Raw genomic sequence first — 12,804 nt, forward strand, 5'->3', positions numbered from 1 at the left:
GCACATACAGTGTGGGACTATGCCAGTTGTAGTCTAGAGGATGTCATGTGAAGAAAGTGACAGTAGCCTAAGGACTACCATTAGCATTTCCTTTCAAAGTGAACATATTTTGTTTTGTCATTTCGCCAGACAACAGGATTTGTAGGAGAGGCTTCAGGGCATGCTACAACCAGCGCTGTGTGGCCAACAGTCGTTTTTGCGATGGGGTCGATGACTGTGGGGATAACTCAGACGAGGCCTTCTGTAACAGTGAGTATGGATAGACTGCTTAATCTCCCAGTCAATCCTGATACCTCAGAAGGCAGGTCCCTCCCTGCTTACGCTCTCTCTGTGTGTGGGTGAGTGAGTGGGTGGGTGGGTGGGTGGGTGGGTGGGTGAGTGAGTGAGTGGGTGGGTGAGTGGGTGGGTGGGTGAGTGAGTGGGTGTGCAGCATTGCAGGCTCCACACTGGGCTAAGCCCTTCTCTTTAATGAGCCCCAACATCATATACCAAGGATACCACATACATACCACTCCTCAGAGAAAGAAGGGGAGGATGTTAGGCACAAAATGTTCAGAAAATGATCATTAAAGTGGCTCACTCTTCGTGTTGTCATTTCCGTCATCATTTTCTACAAAATGATAATCATGCAAAGATGGCCCCTAATCTCCAATATTTGATATTCAAATCAAGTGGTATTCAAAATCCAATTATGTTCGCTATTTTTTACATTTTGTTTCTGGGGCTGTGATTCAGCAGTTGGCCCAGAGGAAAACAAACCTAGCACTGTTTAGCAGGAACTTAATGTTCTTTAAACCTGAAACAAGACAATTGAGAGGCTGTGAGGCAGCAGTTCTCTAAAGATGGATGAAGCTTTCCAGGACTGTGAAATCAGGCACATCTAGCTGTAATGTGTCTCCCCACATGCAGTCGGTTCAGTTTTTAATGGTAAATAATCAACAACACCCCTGTTAAAACATGTAATTATATGCATCTAAATGAAAAGACCAAAGTAAATTGAGCAAGAAAACCCCTTCTCTTCACTAGATCTATCAAAGATAATGTCTTAGTATCTAATGTGCAGTGGTTTATTAGTAGGGCTCATAATAACAGACCATACATGGCTTTCCCATAAACTAAATGATCATAAATAAATCCTGAAATGATCATGTTTTTACATGACTCATGTTTATTTTTTTATTTGCTTTGAACTCATTTGTGCGCACACACACACACACACACACACACACACACACACACACACACACACACACACACACATATATATATACCCCTGACATCCTCCCTATCCTAGATATTCTCCCTGAACCTGATGCTAAACACTACTGAGTCATCTACCTGGTTCACACTATTAAGTGCTCTCTACCTCCCTGATGATTTAGCATCGGGCCTTTTTGAAGTGTTAATTTCCCTTTCCCACTCTCCTCTCAGATGTCACGTGCGTGTCGTCTGAATCATCCTGCCAAGATGGGAGCTGTATCACCGGCTCAGCCTGGTGTAACCAGGTCATTGACTGTGCTGATGCCTCAGATGAAAAGAACTGCAGTAAGTTAAGCATTGTCAAGTTGTGGTGTGTGATGATCCCAAAAGGTGTTAGTTTGCAAACATGGTAGCCTGCTATCACCATTGATGGATCACTTGGGTTCAGTCATCCAGCATTATCCAGATTATATTTATAGTCTTATTACACAGGTAAAAGAGCAACTTAATGTACAGTGTTAACTTGACTTTTACCTTATCCATCCAAATCTAGGAGAAGTGTTAGCGACTGTTTGCGGATTTGTAGTAGCTAATGTTTAGCTAGCTAATGCTTTTGTGTAGACCACACAGACTGCTCTGACTTCTACAAACTGGGGGTAAAAGAGAGAGTCTTCATTAGCTGTAACTCCACCTCACTGTGTATCCACCCCTCCTGGATCTGTGATGGAGCCAACGACTGTGGAGATTACGCAGATGAGACCAACTGCCAGGGTGAGTCTCTTCTCTCCTCTCGTCACGTCACATCACGTCTCCTCTCATCACCTCTCTCGTCTCGTCTCCTCTCCTCTTCTCTCTCCTCCTCTCTCCATGCTCTCTGCTTAGGGAAGACAGATTGAGGAAGTCGGCTTCAATTAGAGAAGAGTTAGAGAAAATCATAAAACATAAATATGATTTCCTGAAGTGATTAGGCGAGACAGAATTAGGGATTCGCAGAGAGCTTAGGGAAAAGATAATGACCTGAATCATTACTGAATCACCACTGAATCACCTCTAACACCCAGATGACGATTCCCTTCCATTGTTGTCTGCCCTAGTTTCCCATGGGCAGAAATGTGAAGAGGGCCACTTCGCCTGCCCAAGCGGTAACTGTATCTCCAGTGTGTGGCTGTGTGATGGACAGAAGGACTGTGAGGACGGGGCAGATGAATTTCAGTGTGGTAAGGCTTTGCTATGTTGATGGTCCCATTACATTACAAAGAGACCGTTTCTAAGACCGCTTGTCTGAATGACTTAAAGACATCAATAGGAAGCCACAAATCCAGTGTATTAATATGGACAGAAAGACTGTGATGACTTGGCCGATGAAGTTCAGTACAGTAAGGGCTTGCTATGTTTATAAGACCATGTGGGTAGCGACATTACATTCCACTACAAAGATACCATTTATTATTGGGCTTGTCTGAATGACTTCTAGACAACCACAGGAAGCCACAAATCCAGTGTTAGTCATGACAAATCAGTAATGATTAGAGTTAATTGTACAGTACGTCACAGAGCCATGTCTCTTCTACACATTCTATTATGCTTCCTCATTGTGTGTTTAATTGCATTTCCAAGCTGTCTGCTAACCTACTGGGTGTTGTAGAGAGAGTTTATCTCCAGCCTCGATATTCAAATATAGCCACTTAAAAAGGACACAGTGTGTTTTTCTTTCCTGGCTTTGAATTAGCATATTCTACCTTTGTGTGTAACTATTAATTAATTAGCCATCAGTCATTATGAGTTGTTATCAGAGATGGAAACATGTGGGTTCACTGAAAAGTGACTGATATCTGAAAGGATCACATGGAATGTTCCTTTCACATGGAACCCTTTTACCCACTCTCACCAGGGAAGACACCTCTATGATCATCTTTAATGTATGCATAATTTACCATGACAAAGTAAAGGACTTTCCAATTAGATAGCTAGAGCATAACTGAGTCATGGTCTGGATAAATCTGCTATCAAACCAATTTCTTATTCATGTACACCATACATGTCATTGCTTCTGTCATCGAAGTGAAGAAAAAGTATCTTCCAAGAGCGTTTGAGTGCCAATGAACTGAACTACTGAGGAATTAATTCATTTTGATACAATGGCCCACACAAATAACACTGTCATATGTGTTAACTGTCTTGAAGAGTAAGATCATGCTTGTTTGTTGAAGTGAAATAAATTACAGTAAATTGTCTAAATCAAGGGAAGAATGCGGTTTGGTAATCGTATTTAATGAATTACATGTTAACTGGGTGACTCATAGGATACCATTTCATCTAACATGATTCTGTGTACCATCAAAGGAGTGAAGAACATGTTCCCATTCATTTAGCTAAGTGCTTCATTATTGTTTGAATTTATTTGAATTAGAAATCATGATATCGAGAATCAAAAATGTACCGTAGCTCCTTTCAATGCTGAGCAGAATGATGCATTCAGTCTGTTAGATGTTTTAGAATTGGCATTCCCAGGACAAATAGCGAAATTGGAATATATTATAAGTCAAAAAGCCAATGATATTGATAAATTACAGTAAAGGAAAACAGTTTGAAGAAAATGTCATTTTCACTGGTAATCCAAAATCTCAACTGATTAGATGAAATACTTGTCATTGTAAGGGTGGGTGGGAGGGTGGTTCTGTGAAGTTAAATGAATCCCGATATGAAGATATTTGTTCCTATCTGTATCTCCATCATCTGTGATTGTCCTGTTCAACAGTGTAAGACTTATTTTTTATTTACAACATGTAAATCAGTGTGACCTTGATAGAAAAAGCATATATGATCTATGAATAGACACCAGACTTGGGTTCATGACATGCATATTTAAATACTTATTTTCAAATAATGTGGCAAATCAGCAACTTATTTCATTCAAAATAAATTATTTAATATACCTCTAGGACCAAACAGACCTAGGTTCAAATGCATGGAGTATTGAAATAATTTAATTTTTCTGTGTATTTTAGTATTTTCAAATACACGCCAATACTTTCCAAGTGTATTTCCAAATACATCGCAATATTCAACTACTTGTATTTTCAAAGAATTTGTATGTTACGAATTTGTAACAAACTTGTTACGATCTTCTTCTGGAAAATGTCATTATTTCAGTAGGGAGTACATTCTCAAATCATAGACCCTTTTGGCAATATTTGTTATCCTTCACACTTTTGCATTATGCAAACCTCCAGCCATTTGATTTAGAAAATAAAAAGGTAAATGTAAATGTTTTTTTTTCTTTTCACATTTGTAACCAGTCGGCTCTCCTTAAATCCCCTACAGATGTTTTATACTAAAAACTGAAGAAGAGAAAACACAACGTCTTCTAATTGGCTCCAAGGCCAGTAACCCTCTCTGAAAATAGAAAGGCTAAGGGGCAAATGAGAAAAGTGTGCTTTGATTGAAAAGAACGAGGCGACTTCTACTACAGTGTGTTGTTTTTGTCTTTTATTTATTTCACTTACGTGTTTAGATTTATGGTGTTGGGAATGTGCTGTTTCTCCCCTAGACTCCTCTTGCCTGTGGAACCAGTTTGCCTGCTCTAAGAACAAGTGCATCGCCAAGCAGTGGCTGTGTGATGGAGAGAACGACTGTGAGGACGGACTGGATGAGAGTGTGCAGATCTGTGGTAAGTACCCACTGTCATGTGGCAATACTTTGGGTGAAGGCAACATGTATCTCAAACATGCAGTTTGAGACCAGTCTGACAACCTGATTGCAACATTGTAGAACATTATTTTGAGACCAGTTGTAGACCTTTGAGTTTTAGACTAGGCTATTGAAATTATGCACAGAAATGAAATTAAAGAGATTAAAAATACTTTGACGACGTGGTGAGGGAAAATTGATTTTTCATCATTATGGCCAAGAGGCAGAGCAATTTCACAGCATAAATGAGATGTTACAATAATTAATTTCCCAATAAACAGAAATAATCATACAACAATAAATAGAAAATGTTTGCTGGGAACAGTGGTATAATTGGATTGTAATAGAAATGTCAAGGCAATATTAATTAAATAGCCCTAAACCTTTCCCTTCACTATTGCAATCGAAAGCAAGAAAGTGCAGTTTAACCAGACAAGCATTATTGAGCAAATGTACTTCAGTTTATTTTCACAGAATGAGGATTTTCATTAATTGCTTTGTATTGTCTCTGAGGCCACATAAAATGTAACATATCTTATACGATATAGGGCTATACTTGAATGTAAGTGGCAAGAAGGGAATGGATATTATAATTTATCCCTTTTACGTTGTAACTCATAATGGTCTTAGGATATAGTTCAGCTTAGTACATTATGCAGTTTGCTTGACCTTTCCCCTCTTTCCCCCTATTTGCCCCCTCAGGTTTGGTGACTTGTGCTCCAAGGTTATTCAGCTGCCCTGGGTCCTACGCCTGTGTCCCCAAACACTGGCTCTGTGACGGGGAGAGAGACTGTCCTGATGGCATCGACGAACTGGCTGCAGCTGGATGTGGTAACTTTTCAATGGCCCTCCATATTAATGTTAGATAGTGTTGTCTGTGGCTCTATCTTTACTATCTGTTAGATGACAACACTAGATCACTCCATGTCAATGTTGATTGGGTAACACTTGACATTGTATCCCCTATTTCTATGTACTACAGCTACACAGTAATAACTAGTAAAACATAGTTGTTAAACAGGTAAGTGTGTGTAATTACATGTTAATAAGGTTGTAGCACAATCAGTTATTACACAATTGGAACAAAGAATGTGTAATTACATATCCACTTGCTGAAGGTTATTCCACATGTTTAATTACTGACGTTATTACACATATGCTCGTTCCACTATGTAAGTAATGTTTTGTAATAACACATTTCAAAGTCACCTGTGAATTACCATGTTAATAACTCAACCCAAAATCTGTCCTTGTAACTACAAGGTGCCACTACCATCAAATCCACATGTAATACCAGGATTAATAAATAGGCTAGGACCTGGTAACAACATTCTGTATACATCTGGCCCTTCTTTGGACACTGTGCTAACAAACCTCCAAACGAGCTTCAACGCCATATAACACTCCTTCCGTGGCCTCCAACTGCTTTTAAATGCTAGTAAAACTAAGTGTATGCCCTTCAACCGATTGCTTCCCGCACCCTCCTGCCCGACTAGCATCACTGCTCTGGACGGTTCTGACCTGGAATATGTGGACAACTACAAATACCTAGGTGTCTCGTTAGACTTTAAACTCTCCTTCCAGACTCACACCAAGCATCTCCAATCCAAAATGTAATCTAGAATCGCTTCCTATTTCGCAACAAAGCCTCCTTTACTCATGTCGCCAAACATACCCTCGTAAAACTGACTATCCTACTGATCCTTGACTTCGGCGATTATCATTTACAAAATAGCCCCCAAATAGCCCCCAACACTCAGCAAACTGGATGTAGTATATCACACTACATATCCGTCGCCAAACCCACTGGCTGCAGGTCATCTATAAGTCTTTGCTAGGTAAAGCCCCGCCTTATCTTAGCTCACTGGTCACCATAGCAACACCCACCCGTAGCACGCGCTCCAGCAGGTACAGTTGAATTCGGAAGTTTACATACACTTAGGTTGGAGTCATTAAAACTCGTTTTTCAACCACTCCACAAATTTCTTGTTAACAAACTATAGTTTTGGCAAGTCGGTTAGGACATTTACTTTGTGCATGACACAAGTCATTTTTCCAACAATTGTTTACAGATTATTTCACTTATAATTCACTGTATCACAATTCCAGTGGGTCAGAAGTTTACATACACTAAGTTGACTGTGCCTTTAAGCAGCTTGGAAAATTCCAGAAAATGATGTCATGACTTTAGAAGCTTCTGTTAGGCTAATTGACATCATTTGAGTCAATTGGAGGTGTACCTGTGGATGTATTTCAAGGCCCACCTTCAAACTCAGTACCTCTTTGCTTGACATCATGGGAAAATCTAAAAAAATCAGCCAGGACCTCCACAAGTCTGGTTCATCCTTGGGAGCAATTTCCAAATGCCTGAAGGTACCACGTTCATCTGTACAAACAATAGTACGCAAGTATAAACACCATGGGACCACGCAGCCGTCATACCACTCAGGAAGGAGACGCGTTCTGTCTCCTAGAGATTAATGTAATTTGATGTGAAAAGTGCAAATCAATCCCAGAACAACAGCAAAGGACATTGTGAAGATGCTGGAGGAAACAGGTACAAAAGTATCTATATCCACAGTAAAAGGAGTTCTATATCGACATAACCTGAAAGGCCGCTCAGCAAGGAAGAAGCCACTGCTCCAAAACCGCCATAGAAAAGCCAGACTACGGTTTGCAACTGCACATGGGGACAAAGATCGTACTTTTTGGAGAAAAGTAATCTGGTCTGATGAAACAAAAATAGAACTGTTTGGCCATAATGACCATCGTTATGTTTGGAGGAAAAAGGGGGAGGCTTGCAAGCGTACTTCCAAAGTTGTGGCAAAATGGCTTAAGGACAACAAAGTCAAGGTATTGGAGTTGCCATCGCAAAGCCCTGACCTCAATCCTATAGAAAATTTGTGGGCAGAACTGAAAAAGCGTGTGCGAGCAAGGAGGCCTACAAACCTGACTCAGTTACACCAGCTCTGTCAGGAGGAATGGGCCAAAATTCACTCAACTTATTGTGGGAAGCTTGTGGAAGGTTACCCGAAATGTTTGACCCAAGTTAAACAATTTAAAGGCAATGCTACCAAATACTAATTGAGTGTATGTAAACTTCTGACCCACTGGGAATGTGATGAAAGAAATAAAAGCTGAAATAAATCATTCTCTCTGCTATTATTCTGACATTTCACATTATTAAAATAAAGTGATGATCCTAACTGACCTAAGACAGGGAATTTTTACTAGGATTAAAACTGGATTAAATGTATTTGGCTAAGGTGTATGTAAACTCCCGACTTCAACTTTATATTGCACTGGTCATCCCCAAAGCCAACACTTAATTTGGCCGCCTTTCCTTCCAGTTCTCTGCTGCCAATGACTGGAACTCTTCTACATTTGCACACACTGTACATAAATCTTTCTATTTTTATTTTCTTTTGTGTTATTGACCGTACATTTGTTTATGTGTAACTCTGTGTTGTTTTTGTCGCACTGCTTTGCTTTATCTTGGCCAGGTCGCAGTTGTAAATGAGAACTTGTTCTCAACTGGCATACCTGGTTAAATAAAGGTGAAATAAAATACAATAAAATAAAAAAAAACCATTGTAACAAGGTACACCCTGTCATTAACAGCTGGTCATTTTCAATTAGTTTATTTCTATTGTACATATTGTATTTTCAGCTTTTTGAAGCTGGTGTACTAAACCGAAAGTAAAAGATGCAAAAATGAAAGTTAAGACCGGGAAGCATAGAAATAGCGCACATATTTTAGACTTGCTTTCAATGAGAATGACATGTGTAACTCATATTTCTATGTGAATTTGGTCTGGTTGCCCAAAAAGTTACATATTGCAGCTTTAATGTAACGTGTAGTGACTTTTTTTATTACTTTGTAGTTACAATGTAACAACCTTTGCAAACAATAGGCTAACCAAGAGAAAATAAGGAGACAGGAGAAAATGTTTCATTTGGACTTATCTTTAATGGATTTGACAAACCATTCGAATTCAATTCCTCATATCAGAATCAATGGAGTAACTATTTTAGTTAGCTTTACCACTCTGTGTTAGTATGTTTTACTAACTAGGATTTCCACATTATTCACTAAAGTAGCTAGCTAGCCAAGCACTGGCACAGTGTCAACACGTCTTCCAACTCGGTCAATAAACGTTACTAAATCGTCATAAAACTCATGAAACATTTAGTTAACAATGTTATTTCATAATTTTTGACACTTACATTGCACCTTTGCACGTTACAAACATATTGAAACATAAATTAAGAGACAGAAATGGCATGTGGCTTCCATTTTGGCTGCAGAGGAGAGTGTGAGAGGTCAGTGTGATGTCACTACCTGGTGACACCCCAGCGTTCCTCTGACGTCTTGTTTTCCTTCTTTTGAATGTGCAAACCAACAATGTCAGTCACTAAATAGTGAACAAAAAAGGTTAACAAAATGTTTATTGAGTTTTTGTTTTTTAGGATTTTGGAGAAGTTAGAGTTCACCAGGAATAAAAATGAAAGTGATATGGAAATACCTCCTCCACCTCCACCCCACTTCCTCCAGTGCTGACTCCATATTGTTGAGCGTATGCATTGTGATGCCACATCTCTAGAGTGATGTTGACTCATAATGTAACCCTTCAACATTGTTTCTCACCCCCCCCTAGCACCCAACAACACATGTGATGACAACTCCTTCCGTTGCCACAACAAAGGCTGCGTCCCCCTGCGTTTTGTCTGTGATCATGACGATGACTGTGGGGATGGATCTGACGAGTCACTTGAATGTGGCAAGTAGATTTGTTGCTTTGTCTTCATTACCACAGAGTAATAACTGAGTAATAACATTGTATTACATTATAAGAGTTAAAACTCATTAAGACCTTACTGTAACAGAAAATTAGAAGTAGAATGGATGTAGAATTGGAAGTAGAATGCCTTTACAGTAATCTAACTCAGATCTGCGATGATGTGTTGGCCTGTGTGAGTGTCAGTTAGTGAGGCTGCAGCACTCTCTTTGTCTCTCTGTCTCTGCAGAGTACCGGTCCTGTGGACCTGAGGAGTTTCGCTGTGGGGACGGCCGCTGCCTGCTGAGTGCTCAGTGGGAGTGTGACGGCTACCTGGACTGTCCTGACGGATCTGACGAGCTGCCCCTGAACCTCAAATGCCTGGCTGCAGGTAATGTAGTCTACTGCTGTTAGTACTTTCTGGCTGCAGGTAGTATAGTCGACTGCTGTTAGTACTTTCTGGCTGCAGGTAATGTAGTCTACTGCTGTTAGTACTTTCTGGCTGCAGGTAATGTAGTCTACTGCTGTTAGTACTTTCTGGCTGCAGGTAGTATAGTCGACTGCTGTTAGTACTTTCTGGCTGCAGGTAGTATAGTCGACTGCTGTTAGTACTTTCTGGCTGCAGGTAGTACAGTCTACTGCTGTTTGCTAAGATACAGGTACTGTCTGCTGCTGTTTGGTTCTCTATACAGTATGAATCTATCCATTACTGTCAGCAGTCTAACTAATAGAGGATAGAAACCAAAGATTTGAAGACTGTACGAGTAAAACTTTCTGAATAGCATTCATCTGTTGATCTTGGAATCTTGAATAAAGTTAATCTGATTTACCAAAATGCAGTATAAAAAATAACGGTCGGAAATACTTTTTGCTTCACCATTGAGTTATAAATTACCTTCCAGGGAGTCTGTGCAACGGTTCATTCTTCATGTGTTCCAATGGACGCTGCATCTCTGAAGGGAGTCTGTGTGACAAGAAAGACGACTGTGGAGACAGGTCCGATGAGAAGAACTGCAATGTGAACGAGTGTCTGAATCGCAGAGTCAGTGGCTGTACACAGGACTGTCAGGAACTTCCTGTTGGATACAAGGTAGGAATCACCACGCTTGGGTGATTGGACAACTACACATGGGCCAGTATACTCAGAATCATAATCAAGGTTAGTTTTCCTTTCCTCAGGTTTTATAAGTTCTTGATATCCCATCCTTAGTTCTGTCAGAGACAGATTGATAGGTGGACAGTTGTAACACGCTGGAGGGTTTGCAGGTATTACCAATAATAATGTAGCCAAAACAATAGAAACGTTTTAAATAAGTACAGAATGTCACGTCCTGACCAGTAAAAGGGGTTGTTTGTTATTATAGTTTGGTCAGGGCGTGGCAGGGGGTGTTTGTTTAGGGTGTTTCGGGGTGTTTTGGTTTATGTTCTATGTTAGTGTATTTCTATGTTCGTTCTATTTGTTCTATTTCTATGCGTAGTTTATTGGGTTGACCTTCAATTGGAGGCAGCTGTTTCTCGTTGCCTCTAATTGAAGGTCCTATTTAATAGAGATGTTTTTGTCATGGGATTTGTGGGTAGTTGTTTCTCTCTATAGTCATTTTGTCCTTACGAGACAGTTTTTTCGTCGTTGTGTTGTTTATCACGTTTCTTTTATAAATAAAGAAGAAGATGAGCACTTACATTCCCGCTGCGTTTTGGTCCACTCCATACGACGAACGTGACACAGAACCTGAGTTTAATCAAGGAAACTGTATTGTTTCTGAAATATTTTGTATGCAGAAGCCTATAACACAGCACTGGTAAAGTGCCAATATTATTATCTCCTTATTTTCATGATTTAAATGATTGATTATGTTGTGCCTGAGGCTATATTAGGCTTACCCACACAAGCTAAAAACACACAAACACAGTCAAGCAAGCAAGCACAGTCAATTCATCACAGAGTAAGGTTATACACACAGTACAGTAGGATCCTATCATCATATTGTATACACACATATGCTATGGATACAAGTGATGAAATATGAGTAAATGGTTTTGGGAAGGCTTCTGTACCAGCTGTCCAGGAGCGTGTTTGTTTGCTGGTCAAAGAGAAAGGCTGTGTCTCAAATGACACCCTATTCCCTAGTGTACTACTTTTTACCAAAGTCCTATGGGCCCTAGATAGGGAATATGGTGCCATTTGAGCCACAGCCAGAGAGAAGGACAGTTCTGCTGAGTGTTCTGAGGGGTGACTGTGCTATTCTGCTGTCTGGCCTGGATCCAGGGCACGGCCGTCGCTCCGGGGTGACCCCACAGCCATCAGAGATGTCAGAATAACACACTCTGACCCTCACTCTGGGTTTTCCCCTTGCCCCCCTCTTGCCCCCTCCTTGCCCCCTGCTCTCTGCATTAAAAAGTGACCAACAAGGATAGAGTAAAAAAGGATTCCCTGACCTGGCTGTCTAGAGATTGAAGCATAACAGAGCTGGATGACCAGAGAGCACGTCAACAGAGACCACTAGCTCATCCATCTGGCCTGAACAGATATATCAGCAGAAAGGCCTGGAAGGTTAGAACTGTAGATCAGAGAGGAATTTAAGCAGTAGCCAGTAACAGCTGATACAGTTATTTTGGGCTTGATTTGCTGAATGGCAGCAGTTTTATTTTATTTTGTATTGTTCTTGTGCCATGACATGTAGGTCATCATACTGATGCCAGTGGTTTTTATTGGTCTTGTGTTATTTTGTGAGTAGATGTACTGGCAAATTGAGAAGTTAGATTTAAATGAGTGTTGTTAGAATTTCAAATTGTAGCTGAATGTCCCTCTATCTCTGCAAAGCATTTACTGTATCAACCAGCTGCTGCAATATCTTGAGTAAATAGACTACAATTTGTTAAATTTGTCTAGGCTAAAATATGCTCCATTACTTTTCTGTTTGTGTGATGATCAGTGCAAGTGTTGGCCTGGATTCCAGCTGAAGGATGATGGGAAAACGTGTGTGGACGTTGATGAATGTTCCTCCAGCCTGCCCTGCAGCCAGCGTTGCATCAACACCTATGGATCCTTCAAGTGTCTGTGTGTGGATGGCTACGAAGCCCTGGAGCGCAGCCCCAACACCTGCAAGGCTCTCTCAGGTAAGGATATTCACGTCTT

General features: G+C 40.3%; 1 protein-coding gene across 8 annotated transcripts in view; it reads left to right on the plus strand.

Annotated features, from left to right (window-relative positions):
* Positions 1 to 12,804, plus strand: part of lrp1bb (low density lipoprotein receptor-related protein 1Bb) — a 441,142-nt gene that overhangs the window by 361,957 nt on the left and 66,381 nt on the right. For 7 of the 8 annotated variants that reach the window (XR_003869151.1, XM_029711578.1, XM_029711581.1 and 4 more), the window contains 10 exons: positions 130 to 249; positions 1,432 to 1,545; positions 1,822 to 1,971; positions 2,295 to 2,417; positions 4,751 to 4,870; positions 5,593 to 5,721; positions 9,549 to 9,671; positions 9,919 to 10,059; positions 10,571 to 10,758; positions 12,602 to 12,785. Coding sequence is in view for 7 of the 8 variants with exons in the window: in XM_029711578.1 (XP_029567438.1) it covers positions 130 to 249; positions 1,432 to 1,545; positions 1,822 to 1,971; positions 2,295 to 2,417; positions 4,751 to 4,870; positions 5,593 to 5,721; positions 9,549 to 9,671; positions 9,919 to 10,059; positions 10,571 to 10,758; positions 12,602 to 12,785 (1,392 nt within the window). In the remaining variant the exon portion in view is untranslated. The remainder of the gene's footprint in view (positions 1 to 129; positions 250 to 1,431; positions 1,546 to 1,821; positions 1,972 to 2,294; positions 2,418 to 4,750; positions 4,871 to 5,592; positions 5,722 to 9,548; positions 9,672 to 9,918; positions 10,060 to 10,570; positions 10,759 to 12,601; positions 12,786 to 12,804) is intronic. The other variant, XM_029711580.1, reaches the window with a different exon arrangement.

The sequence above is a fragment of the Salmo trutta genome, chromosome 24, assembly GCF_901001165.1.
Source record: "Salmo trutta chromosome 24, fSalTru1.1, whole genome shotgun sequence".
NCBI classification, from domain to species: Eukaryota; Metazoa; Chordata; class Actinopteri; order Salmoniformes; family Salmonidae; genus Salmo; species Salmo trutta.